Source organism: Filicampus tigris, chromosome 18, assembly GCF_054856515.1.
Source record: "Filicampus tigris isolate MCC_2025a chromosome 18, RoL_Ftig_1.0, whole genome shotgun sequence".
Lineage (NCBI taxonomy): Eukaryota > Metazoa > Chordata > Actinopteri > Syngnathiformes > Syngnathidae > Filicampus > Filicampus tigris.
The window spans coordinates 8619898-8638769 of NC_141234.1; the positions used below are offsets into that span (position 1 = coordinate 8619898).

At 45.1% G+C, this 18872-nt stretch overlaps 1 protein-coding gene across 1 annotated transcript; it reads left to right on the forward strand.

Annotated features, from left to right (window-relative positions):
• The first annotated feature begins 481 nt into the window (after positions 1-481).
• pals2b (protein associated with LIN7 2, MAGUK p55 family member b) lies at positions 482-18848 on the forward strand. Its single transcript, XM_086014441.1, has 14 exons — positions 482-604; positions 7471-7523; positions 9485-9755; positions 11566-11666; positions 12067-12219; positions 13268-13420; positions 13485-13712; positions 15340-15471; positions 15558-15654; positions 16477-16545; positions 16616-16777; positions 16865-17067; positions 17280-17408; positions 17887-18848. Exons 3-14 carry the CDS (start codon positions 9632-9634, stop codon positions 18061-18063), a joined length of 1728 nt encoding a protein of 575 aa, XP_085870567.1. The 5' UTR covers positions 482-604; positions 7471-7523; positions 9485-9631; the 3' UTR covers positions 18064-18848.
• The last annotated feature ends 24 nt before the right edge of the window (positions 18849-18872 follow it).

An 18872-nucleotide genomic window follows, 5' to 3' on the forward strand; every position in this document is an offset into this window, starting at 1 on the left:
AATGCATTCTAATTGTGCTCCTATTTCAAATTAATAACATCAAATTTTTGTGGCATTTATATAGTCATGTCTGAAATTAGTTAGCATTCATCAATCTGTTATTACACCATCGTACTGCAATTGACGGTCATTGCTTGAAGATAATCAGGCACGATTGCATCCAAAGATGTATTGTATTACAAGATTTAGCAAGTGCTAATGATTTTCTTACACAGACAACAATGGTAAAGAGATGCAAGGGGAAGAGAAGGGGAAGAATTGTCAAGCGTCCACGTAAAAATCTGAAGCTTTAAAACCTTTTGTCGTATTAGCGGTGCAAAATGATCTTGCTTTCTCGTTCGTAAACTGTTTTTTTATGCAAATATTGAATGAACGCGAGCGTGATTTAAAAAAAAAAACAACTACCCACTGAGTGAAGTTTGAGCCTCGGTTGCTATTGGCCCGTGCTTTATATGACGTCACTCAAAAGGCGGAGCCCATACGTGTGATTGGCACCGTGTTCTCTTGCCAGTCTGTTGCGGGACCAGGACGGAGACTGAGGGGGTCTTTAGTGTGCACCCGGGACGTTTTGGCGAGCTACCGCGAACTCACACGCCCGCTAAAGGTAGGAAACAGCTCCCGCGCGGTCTCATTTCGATTCATTCCTCCCTTTGAATGGGAATTAGACGAACACTTTGTCGTTTGTGAAGAGTTGAGGGGTGCATCGGTAGGTCGCGTGATCAGCTGTCAGTGTGCGGCACGCGGGCTCCTATTATGGGACGCGGATGGCGTTTCTTTCCTCCGTGGGGTGAATCGCGCTGACTGTGTGTCGTAGTTGGAAGCGTACACACCACAAAGGCTGTGGGATAGATAACTAAAAAAAATGGCCGCACGTGTGGCGAGATGCATGCAATGCACACAAAAAGACGCACCCGTTTTGGCATTAATTTGGCGTCTGAGAGGATAAATACTCTTCTAATTGCACAGAGGACACGACATCGTGCATATGCGTGCAATTTTTGGATTCTTTCACATTTTGAAAGTTTCCAACAAAGTCAAAGTTGAATTGTGAGGGTCTGACATTGATACCAGTTGCATTGCTAGACAAGGCTCTACTGGGGCACAGCCCCCCTACTAATTTGGTCCCCCAACCACCGGTTTGCAGGCCACACAGTTATATTTTTAAACCGTAAATAAAATATTCTGTAGAATATAAACCCAAAATGTATGTTATAACCATGACAGGAGTTTAACGGCGGATATGAGTTGGATCATACACGCACACACTGCCCCAACCCCACTGCGGCACTCTGACAAAAACAATATATTAACAACCGTGTAGCAATTCTTAATTTTTTTCCCCCCTCACTCCAGTGTACCCGGCAGTCTGATGGCAGTTTACACCTGATACCGGGGGACAGCTCATTAATATTGGGGCACGTGCTTGGGTGGATTTGGATGTTGATGTATATTACAGATCGGAAATAAATCGGCAAGAATACACACATTACAATTACTGACAAGTCGATTCATATTTTAAAATGACAACAAGAAACTCATTGCACCCTCTCGAACTGAGCCTTACCATAGTGAATCGAATCGTAACCAAACTCAATCGAACTGAATGGAATTGTCCTTGAATCGTATTGCATCCCAAGAATCGAGATCAGATCGAATCGTCTTTTGAGAGATTCACACTCCTAATAATTAGGCATTTTGCACACTGCTCGTTTTTTTTTTTTTTTGCGGTACCTACCACGGTTTACGGCACAGGGATGACGACGGGACAGCGCAAGCTTTGCCCATATTTGCTGCTGGTTGCTAATCACCCGAACATGAAGTAGCCTGGTGCCTTTTCCCTCTGGTTTGGGCGTAAAGCAGGCCGCAGCTCTGCAATATGAATTTGTCATTGTTATTACAGAAATAATAAGGAGGAAGAGCTCAGCTTAGAAAAAAGGGAATGGTTTCATACAATTCTAACAGCACGGCGGGATATGGGGGAGTTGAGGCTCATCCATGAATACAGCTCCTTGTAGACCACTTCGAGGTGTATTTCAGGTTGGGCAGGCTGATCTTTCTTCTTTGGGACATCCACATCCAGAGCTCAGGACACTGTGAAACTGCCTGAATAACCTTTCACCTCCATTTTCTTCATGCTGTTTTGCTGTCGTCACTCTGAAATCACTCTGCCACCATCTCTCCTATTGGATGTACTGAGAGCGTTGCACTGCTCTGTGCTAAGTGCAGTGTGAAAAGGCCTTTTCTGGACGTTGGGACAAGCCAGTGTGATTTTGTTGTTTTTATTTTTTTTACTTAACTTGAACAGCAGCAAATTTGACAGCTTACGACAAAGAAAAAAAAAAAAAAAATCAAACAAGTGTCGGTTTATAACTAAACAAGCAGCCGCTTCGTTCGCTTATGCCTTGGGGTGGTTCTGGTTTGTACAGTGGAGAAGTACACCCTATCGATTTTTTTTTGTGTGTTTCACTCTCCCTTGAAAGGGCCATCCCATAATAACGGACTAACACAATGTCAGATCAAATTCATATGAGCATCCAGGAAATGGTCCGTTGTGGTCGGCATTTGACAACCTTTTTATAATCTGTTTTAGCCCGTCCTCACGTGGCAAGGGAAGCCCATTTAAAAATGGGCAACATCCTTGGGGTTCCTTCCTGGGAGGGGCAACCGGACCCCACTGACGAAGGGGCCGCTTGTACTCTCAAATGTATGGGGCTTCTCAACTTCCCTTCGATCTTACAATCGTCTAATCAGATGAGCTGAATCTAATAGAGTGGAGGAAGGAGTGTAGACAGTGCATTAGGGGATATGAGTCTCAAGGCAGGGCAGCCCATAATGACCAGGATCCAGCATGACCTTTATTGTTCTGCAGGGGTGGAATGAGACCCATTGCCAGACATCTCAGCCCACATGCACTTTATGTATTAGAGTCGAGAATATAACCACAATGTGCCTGATGCCGACCTCTCAGTTGGAACATTATAACTCTCTTTTGTCAGGCTGCTGTGTAAAAGTCTCTAAAAAGTCCCACTGGACCAGAGTCTGCTGCCCGAGTGCCAACTGCCATTTGCAGAAGAGGACGATATTCAACCACATACTGTACATAATACGGTGAAATTGACAGAATATAATTGGAAATATTTGTTCTGCAACCATCCACTGTTTCAGCCTCCAATGAAGAAAGAAAGGCGGGAATATCGCTGAAAACATCAGAGGGTTTATTAAAGGAGTCAACCCAAACAATTTTTTTTCAAGAATATGTTCTATGTAAGCCCACGAGTTGAAACAAGGCATTCTGATAAATATTGCGTTTGTGGAATAAGAGTTAATCCACCCGTTTTTAGCCATCTCCGGGGGCGGCCATTTTGTCGGTTTTGTAGGTAACGACCAATCACAGCTCACCTGTTTTCTGAATCTGAGCCGTGAGTGGTCGTTCCCTTAGCCGTGAGCAGTTGTGATGTCATTTTCAGTCAACAGAAGTGACAAAATGTCCGCCCCCAGAGCTAGCTAAAAACGGGTGGATTTTGCTTTCCACAATCGCAATATTAATCAGAATGCCATGTTTCTTCAACTAGTAGCCTGCTGGGAACATATTCTTGAAAAAAATATGTTTGGGTTGATTTTAAAGGGAAAGTTAGCCCATAATAATAGCTGATTGCCAGCTAGCGCAGTGCGAGCAACAAACACGTTTTTTTTAAATTTAGCGCGATGAATAATGCTAGTAGCAACGTAGATGCTAAATCATCCTTATCCGTAAGTGCACTCCATTTACCATTTGGATCAAATTGGATTTTTCATTTGCTCGACTATGATGTGTTTTTCGGCAAAAGTACACAAAAGTAACCCGTTCGCGTTGATTCGGTCATTCTGTGGTTATTTTTTTTTTTCCGTGGCGATTTTGGGTGCAAGCCCCGCTATGTGTTCGGTGTTTGGCCACTTATAAAAAAGACCCCGGTTTTATTATTCTGCTACATTTGAATAATGACCGAGTGATTCTATGAGGACACCAACGGCACTTTAGAATGCCAAAACACCGAGGCATAACAGGAGTGATTCAACCTTCCCAGCAATGAACGTGTATCATCGATGCTCCCTGCCCTGCCCCTCCCTATCCTGTTCACAAATCACCGACTCCCGGCAGTGCTAATTAATATGAAGTGTCTGAAACTGCTGCAAAACGAAAATGCTGTTTCACCAGTTTTCAGAGATGGGCCGCGCTCTTAAAGGGCCACTACAAAAAAAATACAAAACAAACATCTCTTTTTTGCCAAATGTATACAACCCGACAAGAGGCTCAGCGCGGTTTCCGTGCCAAAGTAGTAGTGGAGTGTCATGTGATTAGATCCTCCCGAGCTACACGACAGGGCGCGCTCCCCACCAGCATGAACGTGACCAAGGAGAATGAGGTCATTTTGTGTTTGTGTTTGTTTTGTTCTTTTACATTTTAGAATATTTTCACGACATACGTCACTTTTGTAGAAACTCCCAACTCTTGTACGAGACTCCATGATGCTTCATTATATAACATCATTCATTGGGCTGTGCAATTAATCGAAATTCAATTCGTAAAAAATCATCGTAAAAAACGATAATATTCATTTCTATCCAACGCACTGTTTACACAAGGAAATCATACTTTTAATTTTTTTACAATAACTATTATATAAATGTTTTGTTCAAAAGGAACTTACATTTATTTGTCTTTATACGTGTTACATTTAAACATTTTCTTGTTTTGTACCTAAAATAAATGATCGTTTGAATAATCGTGATTTCAATTAGCACCAAAATAATCATGATTAATACATTTTTTTTTTCATAATCGAGCAGCCCTAATAATACCATTATCACTGACGCAACAGAGATAACCGGTTAACGCACATTTACGATGAGTATTATACCGTCGTTTGCAATGGCGGCCATCTTAGGGGCGACGGCGTAATCCTCTTACTGTGCGGCTGCTGCGTTTAACTCGTAGCGTGACCTAGATAGGCTTGGCGTGGAGGCAGAGGGAGGCGGGCGGGAAAGGGGTGGTCAGGTGGGAGGAGTCAGTGTCAAAAGTCACGCAGCATAGCTAACACCTGCATAATCTGATGAGATCAAGGACAAAATGGAAATACATCACTCAGGCTTTACTAACGCCATGAATGAACGAATGAAGAAATTCAGTCAACGCTTTTGGAGTGAAGTCGCCCACAAATATATGTAAAGGCGCAGGGAGGCACTACATTTCTCTGTGGACCGGCTCCACACAGGCAAGTTCATAATTGCTCCTCCCGGACCAAGCCCCCTCGAGCGACATCTGGACTCCCGGGCTGCGCAGAGCTCCCTGACCTTCTTTGTGATTGTCACGTCATTGCGAGGAAGCGGGAGTGACAGCTGCTTTCAGAGCCCGGTGCCCCTCGGCTCTGATGTGCAGAGGGCTAAGGAGAATATAAGATGGTGTCAGGCTAGGGGCAAAAAAAAAAAAAAAAAAAAAAAAAAGGGGGGGGGGGATGCTGCATCAGATGACATCTTCAAAAGTCGCCAAAATGTGAGAATGAGTTGTGAATTTGAGCGCGAGATTCCCTGCTAGGTGGAATTGAAATGACACGGACTGGTGTTGTTGGCTGCTTTTGAATTTTACATAAGTGCATATTTACATGAGTATATATATTTTTAAAAAATGATCCTTTATAATCCTCGCCATCCTGCTGTCTATCATCTGACTGCTTGGCAACTCTGAGTGCTTTTGTTGCCTCGCCCTTGCCTCCGGGCTGGCCAATAGCAGATAGCCTTTGAGTGACCACTTCCTGTTAAAGGGGCGGAGCATGAGGCGAGGTTGTGACAGGACAAAAGCGGCGTCCTGTGAATCCCAAGCACCCTTTGTTGATGCAACATGATGCATGTTTTCCTTGCGCTATTTGCTGTTGGAACATGTTAGGGCCCCACGTCTCCGATTTTGGAATGTTTGGCTAAATATTGCGACGTAAAACAGTTGTGCTGCTACAGCGGCCACGTCTGTTGTTTTGAAACACACCAGGCGCTGATTTATTTTCCAAATAGAATATTTGATGTTAAATCTTGAAAAGACCTCTCAGCTCTGAAAGCATCGAAGCATTTGACTTGTTTTGATTGTTCTTGAGCTTTTTATGCAAAACTTGACATGGATGACAGAGGATTTTTCAAGATTTATTTTATTTTTATTACATAACTGTCGTATTCTCTCATCAAGATTACTTTTTGAGTAAAATGTTTCCTTCCCCTTTCATACGTTCCTCCGACATCAGGTTTCTCCTTTTCTCAGCACTACACCTCCTTTGTCTGCTCCTCCTTATTGTCAGGCCTCGTGCTCGGCCCCACTGCTGCTTTTTCGGCGCGGATGACTTGGCAAAGTATTAACCCCTGGTGGCTTTTCCCTCCATTAACATTCTTCCATGAGCAATCTTTCACTTCCAGCAACTGTGGCGGGCCCCGACTGTTGCGTAATGAATCGACTTCTCACTCGTTCTCCCTTACAGCGAGACTCAATGAAGGAATAACTATCTCCAATGTGAGCAGACGGCAATGGTGGAAGAGAGTGGGCTAATTCTGTGTGAAGTAATCACACGTAAGCCTGGAAAGTGCAGGATGTTGACAGGACTTGACTTGACCCGGACTTGTGCTAGAAAGCAGCTTAAGAGTCAAAAGCGAGGGGAACAATGCCAATGTCGTTTCCTCTTTGGCATTTGCACCATTTTCACAACCCTTCCAGCGACTGCTTTTGGCTGTCAAAGTAGAAAGGTGTCCGATCTTAACGGAGCATAACAGGAGGATAATCACTTTTGTTACGGTCTGTTTCACTGTGTCCCTTAAGAGCGGCAAAACTGGTTCTTGCGCGTTTATGAGACGGAGCAGCTGTGAAGCTAAACAATATTCGGGCTGTGCGATTAATCGAAATTCAATTGCGATGACGATTATGACACTCCAATTACAAAATCGGCATAATCGTAAAAACGTTTGTCATGCATTTATATCCAATGCACTGTTTGTTTACAAAAGGGAATAATACATTTCCACTTACAAAAAAAAAGAATAGCTAATTTAATTGTAATTAGTTATTATAAATGTTTAACTTTTGTTAGGCCCAAAAGGAACTTACATAAAAAAATGATCGTTTGAACAATCGTGATTTCAATTACTACCAAAATAATAATCGTAATTCATATTTCCCCCCCCCCCCCCCCCCCACAATCGAGCAGCCCTACTAATAAATATGTGGAGAACTGCCAACCGATGATTCTCGAAAAGACGCGACGGCTCAATCGCTAGGAATGGTGGCGCGCAATTAAGAGCAGCCTTCTGCGTGCAGCGTCCAGCAATAAAGCGGCGCTGCGAGACGGGGAGACGAGAGAGAGTCGTCTCGAAGACAGAAGTGGATGTGAGGAGAGAGGACAATTAGGTTTTATGGATTCTATTAGAATGGGCCCACTAAACACCTCTCTGTCTGTGCAGGTGGCGACTTGCGAGAAGCCAGTCGCAGTTGTCCTGCACCGAGTGGAAAAAAGGTAAATACAAACACTCTCATTCTGCTACACTCACAGGGGGAGATTTTCAGGAATACGTTTCTACATACTGACATGGTTTTATGAGCTTAGCGGGACAACTGCCTGCAGATTTATTTGATGCGTTTACTGTGAAAATTAGCAATAAAGTAAGCTTGGAGGTTTGCCTCTGAGACTGCACATGGTGTTCATTTCCCTTTTGACAACAACACGGAGCCTTATGAAATCGATACCAGCCTCGGTAGAAGCAGGCTACGTAAACACTGCTAACATTGGCTACAGCGAGCGAGGCAAACAGAGATTTGTAATCCTGTGCTTTTGCGGCCGGATTAAAATCCAACGTTGAGGTTGGGGGAGGGACGAGTCAAATTGAGGCTGGATTAAAGCTTGTGGCCCTGCTTCGTGCACAGCTGTGTCCGTACGGGAGGGGCTCAAATAGTGACCTGGCCTGTACTGGGATGACACAGCTTTGCTTGCAAATATAAAGGAGGACAGATAAAAAATTTTTTTTAAAGTGAATGGACGTTCACTTTCGCAAATTAGGAAAGTAATCTGATGCCTACAACATTTCCTGGCTGTTTCAAATTAGGGCTGAACAATTAATCGAGTTGAAATCGATGTTTCAGTGTAGAAGAATGCAATGTTGAAATTTGGAGAAAAAAAATTAAAATAAAAAAAAAAAACTACCACGTTTGATCAGTCATTAACATTGATATCTGATATGCTTATGTTTGTTAAAAAAACACACACAGGAAGAGGATGTTAAAGAAATCATCGCGTATTAAATCACAATCCAAATATTGAGAAAGGGTGTAAAAATGGCAATTATTTTTCAAAATGGCTCATCCCTATTTCATATCCATTGTGCAATGGCTGTGACAAATGGTTGTCAGTAGGCCCCCCCACCTTAAGCCTCTAAACTAGCTTGACAACATGGTTGGAATAAGAAGCATACAACAAGAGTCAGGTGGCGGGTTAAGAATTCTTCTCAGGACAACCATCGGTTAGTTTAGTTTGTTTTGCTGTCCCAGCAGAGCCGGTTGCAGTCCGAGCACAGTCGACTCACTACTGAAGTAGCCTCATATAAAAGGCAACCTGATTGGACGAGATTCCATTGATATGTTAGCGCGCAGTTTGGGCAATTGAACTTCCATGTGGTTTATTGAAACACTGCCGTAATGCCGCCCTATCCTTCTTTTGGGCAATCATATCATGAAATAGACTAGCAATGATCTGACATGGACACACTCCTTGGGATATCGCCATCACCCTCCGTTGCCCTTCCAACAGCCCTCAGGTGCGTGTTAAATTGCAGCCTCATAATCCTGTCAGCAGCTCTTGACATAGCAAGAGGGACATTAAGATGGGGCGTAAAGGGAGAGAATAAGACACAAGGGGACAATCTGTACACATGGTTTGGTCTGCGGGGGTCCCGACGCAGCATGCATGGGAGAAAAAGTGGAGGAGACTGGGAATGTAGGGTCAAGACCCCCCCGCCCCGCCAACCCCTTATGTAAGATTACTTACATAATAGCATGTCCAACTTGTGTGTGTGGAGGAAGGGGGATTTGGGGGGGGTTACTATGTCTAGACAAGTGGTGCGAGCACCTGAACTTTGGGTGGGGTCGAAGGGGCAAACGAGGAGGGGTGCTCATGTGAGCCCTCAGCACAGGAGAGGATTGTGGGATTATAAAATGTGTATGAGTGCGTGGGGGTGGGGGGGGGGGTATTAAAAGAGGTGGAGGGAGGAGACTGACAAGCATTGAGCACATCTGTGTGCGCCATCCAGCTTTCAGCCTCATGCTTGTCTTTTACAACTTACTAACACACAAAAAAAATAAATAAATAAATAAATATTCCCCCCCCCCCCTCCGACCCGCCCCCGGATATCCAACCCATCTTAATCCCGCTCTCCCGTTTCTCTCTTTCCCTCGCTCTCTGCCCCTCTCGTCTTGCACGTAGAGGCTGAGCAGCCGAAAGCAGGCAATCGGGAGCGGAGGACAGCCGCACGTACAGCAGCTGCACGGCGACTGGGGGTTGGCCGCTTTGCATACTTGTGGCAGCGAGGGGGGGGGGGGGAGGAAGAAGGAAGGGGGGAGAAGGGCTCGGCGATGGTCACGGCCATGGAGGATGCCAACGCGGTGCGGACGGAGGAGGAGGAGGCGCAAGAAGCGACGCCACCGCCCGCGGCGGACGGCCCTGCGGTAGCCAACCAGCAAGCAGTTACATCTGGAGGTGAGGAACTTGGAGTCAATCATTCCTCTGGACGTTTACAGGTTAGGAACTGAAACTCGGCTTTTGAAAGCGACATTGCTCGTATGATTCGGCGTCAACATTCTTTTGCGCCGAAATGTTGCCCTGATAGTTTTTATACATCAGCTCGGTTTGAGAATGGTCCATACCAAACTGACGCGCCCACTCATTTCCTGGAATCGAGTGTCAACACAAAGCAACTTTATGGAGTGTTTTCTAATGGACTGAGCGTCACCTTTGCGCGTTCATCTGAAACATTCATTACGTTTTTTTTTGTGCTCATTTCATTGAGTCTGACTGTTCAATAACCAAAAGTACCAAAATGTCAGATTCAATATCAAAGCCATTTGATTAGCCTTACGTATTCATTTATTCACCATCTGTACATTTTGAACATTTCACTTACGTTATGATAATCGAATAATCTGTTGATTATTTTGTGGTTTAATCGATTAATCGGATTAAAAAAAAAAAAAAATTCCTATGGGAAATGTTACGCGCAATTTAGTTTCAGTCCCACTTTTTGGAACCGATTAATCGAGAAATCCGAGGTTCCAGAGTTTGTTTATCACACACCTTCAAAAGTTCTTTAGCTTGGAGCATCTGACTATATAGTAGTCGCTACCACCTCCCGCTGAAGAAGAGAAGCACTCCGTGGTTTTCCGTTAGGCTGTATTTTCGAGTCCACGTGGCAGCAAGGCAAACGACGGGATGAGACCGGCAAACATTCCTGTGGTCAAGGACGCACTGCCGCTGACCGAGCGGCTAAAGGTCACAACAGATTACGCAAATACTCCCAGTGTAAAGCGGTCTCCTTTTCGCGCTGGTCTGTGGAGTCGAGTTTTATTCTCAGCGCGTGTTAGTTCAATGATCGGTCGGCAACTTTATTCGCAAGTAAACATTTGCAGAATGCGGTCGTAAATTATGGGTTGGATCCTGGATAATTGCGACTGAGTGTGAGTGAGTGAATTGTGTTTAGTCTCGTGTTATCCTGGCCCCGCGAAGGGGCCTGCGTGCGGTCCTGACAAAAACACAATTGAGTCGCTTGGAAAGCTGGTTCGAGAGTGCAATCCAGTGTTAGCGCGCGCACCTAGCATAACACAGGTGTGGATTCCTCAAACAGCAAACCATTAAATAAAACAGAAGGAAATGAAAACCTGTTTGACAGGGACACTCAAATGGAATATAACTTCAGTTTTTTCTGAATGTATCACAGAGCAAATTGTGTTTCATCACCGCCGGTAACTGGTTTAGCGACCGAACAAGATGATTCATAACGGATGTCGTGTGTTTCATGCCCGGTCTAGTTGGGAATATGTGTCACAGGGGAGCGGGTTTGTACAGTGTGCCTTGACTGGACAAATTGCCTCCCACTCACGGCAATTGAATAAAGACAAGATGCACACACACACACACACACACACACATCCTCTGGGCTGTAAGAATCTTAAACAGGCTTGAATGGGCCTCAGGGTTGCTCGTATTACAGTAGCTGACTGATGCTAGCATTTCACTCATTGAAATGCAAACCAGAGAGATGCTATTCCTCTTCAGCTCTATTTTTACTCTCAGGAAAACATTTGAGTTGACTAATGTCCAAACGACATTTATAACGTATGTTATTGAAGCTAGATAACAGTCCGTTGACAGCGCAGAGTGTGCAACAAATCCGAATATTTTTGTTAGTCTGATTACTTGACTGGAAAGAGCAACCCCTCGTTACTAGAAAACGTACACAATTTGGAGTTACTTCGAAACAGACCTGGCTAACTCAAATTGTTTCTCTCTTCAGCCATGCAGGAGGTGTTGGACAATCTCGGTGAGCTTCCCGCTTCCGGCGGTGCCAAAGACATCGACCTTCTCTTCCTACGCGGCATCATGGAAAGCCCCATTGTACGCTCCCTGGTTAAGGTAGCACACGTGAACACACGTAATTGAGGGCGAGGAGACGAAAACCGCAAGCAAGTCTGCTTCCAGCTGCACTTTGGTTACTGACGTGCTTGAAAGGTGTGTAAGGCTTCAGCAAGAGAATGTTCCGTGATTGGAGGCGAAACAAGTTCGCTCATGCCGCGCGCGTGCAACTTGACTGCGTTAGCCGTTATCGTCTGTTGTAGCCGTAAAGAGTTAAGTAATCACGCCGAAAACTAGCTCCGAGTTGCACCACACGCAATGCCCAGTGCGGCGGTTCACATTTACTCTTCCTGGGCAACATTCCAAGACTTCAAAAAGCTCAAACGAAAAGCACCAACTCGACAAGAGACACCCTTTCCCTGAGCTTGCGTGTCTCTCCCAGGCTCACGAGCAGCTGGAGGAGGTGAAGCTGGAGGCGGTGCAGGACAACAACATGGAGCTGGTGACAGAGATCCTGGGCGACATCAGCGGTCTCAAAGTCAGAGACGACAGCGCGGCCGAGCTGTCCAGGATCTTGCAGGAGCCACACTTTAAGGTGAACACGTAGCTTCTTGTGAGGACTGTGTTCATGGGGGAGGGGGGGACAATTTGAAAAACAAAATCTGTTGAGTTATATTTTTAAGGTGATTCAAACTAAAATTACAGCCAGTTTTTTTTTTTTTCCTACCACGCCGATTTTTTTTCTCCACAACTTAGCAGACTTATTTCGATCGGAGCGTTGGCAATCATAATTGAGACAGTGCGGTGAGAGGCGTGTGCGGCTCCCAATAGGTCAGTACTGTCAATACTTGCAAACAGAAAGCTAGCATATCAAGAATTAAGAGGATTAGCGCCGTTATTTATCTTAACCTTGTAATTATGGGCAAACCGTTCTATTTATTTATTCGTCATACCAATGATTCCACCAACACGAGTGGGACTTGAGCCAAACGAAGAGACTAAGAGACGTTCGTTGCATAAGCTGCAAGATAAGACCCTGTTGACCTAGTGAGAGAAGCGGAAATGCAGGCAGGGAAGCAACATCAGATATGCGACTGACATGTCCCGTCCCCCCCCCGCACTATTTTCACTAATTGTTGAAATGTTAAATGGCTAAAAAGGAGACATTGTCTCAGTTCTGAGATTGAATGAGAAATAGGCCAAGAATTAATCAAATTGATTTGTTGATAATCCATATTTGGGATTTTAGCTTTTACATGATTAGTTTTTCAAGGTGGTGAGAAGGCACAGTTTGAAACAACAGCGGATTCTGATTGGTCATGAGTTATTTTGATCGAGAACGCCATCATGTTTGCTGCTAGCCGCTGTCTTTCTTAACATGGGGGAATTTATATTGTTCAACCTCCACGAGCCAAATCTCTATCTACATATGAATTGTAAATAAATGGAGGTCTGAGCAGACGTTTGGCATCGCAAAGATTAATCTGGACCCTGTGATTTGTTTTTCAAAACTAGTTTTCATTATGAAGAGTCTTGTAGCATTGGTGGAAGAATTGTTCACAAGCATCGACTTCCACAAGGTCAGACCAAAACCCCAAAGTGTGTTAGTAGCTTCCATATTTGTCCTTATTTCCCCCCCTCAGTCCCTTCTGGAGGCACACGACATGGTGGCCTCCAAATGCTATGAAGTCCCGCCCCCTGCCGAGATGGCCAACGACGCGGCAGTGAACAGCGCTCTGATGCAGGCAGATGCCGTGCGCATGATCGGCATCCGTAAGAAGGCCGGGGAGCCTCTGGTGAGCCCGAACTGACTCTTCAAATGTGAGCAGAGGTCAGGTGGAACCTTCGCCTTGCTTTCAGGGCGTCACCTTTCGCGTGGAGAAAGACGACCTCGTTATTGCCAGGATCCTCCATGGCGGCATGATTGACAGGCAAGGGCTACTGCACGTGGGTGACATAATCAAGGAAGTGAACGGCAAAGACGTGGGGAACAATCCCACCGAGCTACAGGAAATGCTCAAGGACTGCAGCGGCGGGATCACCCTCAAGATTCTGCCGAGCTACCGTGACGCCCCGGCGCCCCCGCAGGTACACGCTAGCATGCACTGATGTAATGAGCGACAGATGTTGGCCAGTGATACCACGCTGGTGTCCTACAAGCAAGAACGTGAAGTCTATCCATAACACTCCACTTCCTATCCAGGTCACATGATCTGACATCTGGGAACACTCTCCACTCACCCGTATTCCGCGGTGTTCTTTTATTGATGCTCAGCAATTCTTAAAGGAATTTAACAGGAGCTGCTTTAGAAAACATACTTGTTGATTGAAGACTAAAGTGACCATAGGGCACCGGCTCACCCCCGGTGAGGAAAAGCCGGATCGAAAATGGATGGATAATAGGGATGTAATGATTCACTCAAGCCCCGATTCGATTTTCGAATCGATTTTTAAAAAATTGCTACCATGCTTGTCTCTGTGTCTAGTGCGGTTTTCTGCAGCACATCCACAAACGCGATGATGTTTGGCTCAAAAGCATAATTTGATCGACACATTCAAAATGTGCTATGCATCTGGAATGAAAAAACGTTTCAAGACATCATTTTCTAGATGAATTTAATCAATTTGATTTTTCGATTAATCGAATCGATGAATCGGGGCGAATCGATTTTTAAATCGATTTTCGATTCATCGTTTCATCCCTAATGGATAATATTCTAAAGTATACTTCTGGGTGGCAGATAGGTTGAACGCTAGTGACCGCCGCTAACCTGAAGAGATCCCGAGACATAAATGTAAATGTAATGCGGATTTCTGGTGTCATGCAGGCTACTTGTCAAATATCAGTGAAACAAATAGGGAAAGCAAAACATAGCTGTAGGGCCTCTGCTGATGGATGATGTGTTTTACCGCATTGGTTTCATCATTAGCGCAAATTTAGTTTGAGTCAACGCTTAGCTGAGGAGGCTACAGCGCACTATCAATTTTCGCCATCAGAGAGCATGTCGAAGCCATTAATCCGAGCTACAGAAATGTCAAGATGAAGCGATCAGCAACTGGAGCAAAACAGATTTGAAAACAGCATTAAGAAAAAATAAAACCACTCAACGGTTATGATAGCCTTTATACTACACCTCCCATGACCAAAGTTTGGAAGTTTCATTTATTGCCATCCTCTAAATTAGTCAGCCATGATCATGATAACTGTGGTTGAATTTCGACCATGTCTATTTTTGAATCGACTGGCAGCGTTTGGGTCCCCAAAGTAGGTTACCTTATGCAACCCCTTCATTTCAACTCACACTTCACACGTACCAAGTTGCGGTCGAGAAGAAGGCTAACCAATAAGAGACATATTCCCGTGTAAATATGAGGTTTGCCACATACTATACATTATTGTGGTGGAACGTCTACTAGAAACTGCACATAGGAAGGCAGACGCTTCCAACCTAAGAAGTGTGAGGCAGCCAAGTGCAAAACAAACAAACAATGAGCGATAATGCTCTTTTGGCTTGGGGCAATGCGTTTTTTTTTTTTTTTTTTCCCCCCTACTGTTTCCTCTTGCCGCTTGTCTAATTAAATCAGACAGAAGAGGACTTACACTTCCTGGCAAAGCCTGGACTCTTAGCGCAGCGCGAACATCCGAGGCGGCCGCAGTCTGACCCCCCCATCACCGTGCGAGAGCAACCGAGTGTCCTGTAATCACTCCTCGCAGGTCTACGTGCGGCCCTACTTCGACTACGACCCGGCCAACGACAACCTGATCCCTTGCCGGGAGGCCGGCATGGCTTTTAAGCAAGGTGACATCCTTCAGATTGTCAACAGGGAAGATCCCAACTGGTGGCAGGTGAGGTTTCCGCCGAATGCAGTTCTCTAGGCTAAGTGTTAAAAGATGACAAAAGGCAACATGTGTCGCGTGGTAATCTCTCACAGGCGTGTCATGTGGTGGGCGGGGCGACGGGGCTGATACCAAGTCAGTTCTTGGAGGAGAAGAGAAAAGCTTTTGTCCCTCGGGACTTTGATGGATCAGGTGGGCATTTTCTGATCAATCCATTCTTCGTCTTTTCAAGGTTCAAGTACATATTTTGATTGCGGTTGCTTGAATACGATAAAACGACCGATCAGCGTCGCGTGAGGAAGTAGAGAGCAGCAAAGAGTATGGCTGATAGGGAACCAAAGCAAAAAGAAACCAAAAATGATTACAGGGTTCCTGGTTTACGACAGAGTTCCATTCCCACGGCACCAATTTAAGGCGACGTCAAGTCAAGTCAACTGAAAATGACATCACGGTGCCTTAGGCCTCAGGTAACAACCAATCACAGCTCACCTGTTTTCTGGATTTGGTCATGTGACGTTCACAAGCTAAGCCCTGAGGCACTGTGATGTCATTTTCAGTCAACAGCGAGTGGCAAAATGGAGTTTTGTTTTGCCCGAAGCAAATATAAAACGTTTTTTTTTTTGTATTGTTTGCAAAGTGTTCCTAATATTTTGCCAGCAGCCTGTAGCCCAATGAGTTAACTGAAAGAAAAAAAAGCTCTGTCCGATGCAGTGCCACACTATACTGCTGCAAACTATAAAAATAAACATACTGTGAGACTGGACCCATATGGAACAATTCAGATTTTTGCAGGTGTACCCAATGTTGTGTCTACAACTACTCGTTTTCAAACGGTTTCTTTCATCCGGTTTTCCAGTTGGATTAGTGAAGCAGGCCATCTGGTGAGTCAGGTTAGCCCTGCCGAGGGACTGCAACCCTTAATATTTAAAGTGGTCCAACCTGCCTCCTAGTGGCCAAATATTGCACAAGCAAGGCCGCGTGAGAGGCTCAAGTGATCCGTCTCCGGTTTTTCAGGCATCTTGTGCGGCACTATTGCTGGGAAGAAGAAGAAGAAGATGATGTACCTGACCGCGAAGAATGCAGGTCAGGCTCATCACGTCCTTGCCAACGGCATAATTAATACCCTGACCCTAATAAGAGCGCTATAAAATAGAGTTTGACAGGCACGAGCTGCAGATCTACGAAGAAGTGGCCAAGGTTCCTCCATTCCAGAGAAAGACGCTAGTTCTGATTGGTGCTCAGGGCGTGGGCCGACGTAGCCTGAAGAACCGGCTGATGGTCCTTCAGCCCACCTGCTTCGGCACCACTATACCATGTACGTCACCGGCATTTGGATTCTGTCGTTGAGAATCGCAACATCATGCAAAGATCTTTCTAACCGATGTGACTCTGTGTTGCTAAGTCACATCCCGTCGCCCCCGCGACGAGGAGCTGGACGGCAACTCGTACCACTTCACCTCCAGGACGGAGATGGAGGTGGACGTGAAGGCCGGTCGCTTCCTGGAGCACGGCGAGTACGACGGCAACCTGTACGGCACCAAGATCGAGTCCATCCACGAAGTGGTCGCCGCCGGGCGGACGTGCATCCTCGATGTCAACCCACAGGTCAGAGAGAGACAGTTCGAAATGGAAACTAGAGGGAATGTGTACAACTTTCCCGGGATATCACAATGTCCCACCACTTGTGAGTTCTTTTCAGAACAGGCTCACAGAATAGAGATGTGGTTTTTGCGGGCTACCTGCTGATCTCTGTAGTGTATAGGTGGGCAAAGTTTACCCTAAAATCTAACAGATAAACCTCCCGTTTCACCACCCAGGCTCTGAAGGTCCTGAAAACGGCAGAGTTCATGCCTTACGTGGTGTTCATCGCCGCGCCAGACTTCGACACTCTCAAGGGCATGCACAAAGCCGTCGTGGACGCAGGCCTCACCACCAAACAGCTCACGGTACACAAAACACGAAACCCCAATTGAGTCTGCACCAGGAGTGTTGAAACCGGCTGATGTGAAATGCACAACTCAAAACAAAACCGTTGATACCTCACTGTTCATGAAAGAAAAACTTACAGGGTCACAGAAATCATTTCAATCTGACGAATGTTATAAATAAAAATTTTATGAACCTTACATTTCTGAATATGTGCAACAGGAACATCAAGCTGCTTAGAGATGGTCTTATAACCTTTACCTTTTAACGCTCGTTTATAAATTTTCTTTCTAATGTCCCCAGAAAACTCACTCCTTCGCTTCAACTGGTCCGTGTTTAGTGTGGTACGCACCATATTACCAAACGGCACAAATTTGTCCACGTGCGTCTATCCCTAACTTTTATGTTACCCGCAAGTCAGACTTTGTCCACACTTGGTCTGTCCACCAACACGTCAATGCCTACGCACATTTATTAACTTCACTTCACCGTTGGCAGGACGTGGACCTGAGGAAGACGGTGGACGAGAGCGCGCGCATCCAGAGGGCTTACGGCCACTACTTCGACCTGACGATCACTAACGACAACCTGGACAAAGCCTTCGACACGTTACAGGCCGCCGTGGACAAACTGCGCGCTGAATCTCAGTGGGTCCCCGTGAATTGGGTGTACTGAGGATCTCTCGGCCTGTGTGCATTTGGGCTGAAAATGAGAAGGAAGACAAGGAGAACCAAGAGCTACTTCTGTTAAACAACAAATGTTCCCGCTAAATTTGAACACTCTCCGTCCTCGGGAGAACGCACGCCACGCAACTTTTTTCTACTTCGACTCAAAGGGAAAGAGTGCTTATTTATTTTATAACTTTTTACGAAAGATCTTTCTATACAATGTGGAAGTGCAGCAAAGAAGAAACGAGGGGCATTTATGTATTGTAGTTTTTGTGTGCGTTTTTGTGTTCTATGTCTTTGTTTCAGCTTGCTGTCCATGTCTCATTAACCTGTGTGTTACCATTGACATAGGATGCGTCATTTTTCAAATCACTGGTGATACCAGGAGGGTTTTTTTTGTGTGTAAAAGTCATACTTGTTTATGATCAAACACTGTTCGTTTTTTTTTTTTTTTTGGTAGTTTTTGTTCAATGTGGTTATAGTTTTTAGTGTCCTTTTTGTCACCAATGATTCTGCCTGCCTGCTTGTCCGGAGCACATGACCTTCACGCTGTCCTCAACTTCAAGCCAACGTGTTCATGTTTAACATATGTGAAAGTCGCACACATTCAACACTACAACCTTAAGGGGAAAGCGCTGTTAGACTGCAGAAAAATCATCATTTCAGTTACATGTATGTCTTTATTTATTAAAACTAGTTACATTTTTCCTTTTTTTTTCTAATTCCTGGTGCCACATTGTAGAAAACCTGCTGCCTGTTGAACGTGTTTTCATAAATCACCCGATGTCAAAAGATGTGTTTCTACATTTTTATCAG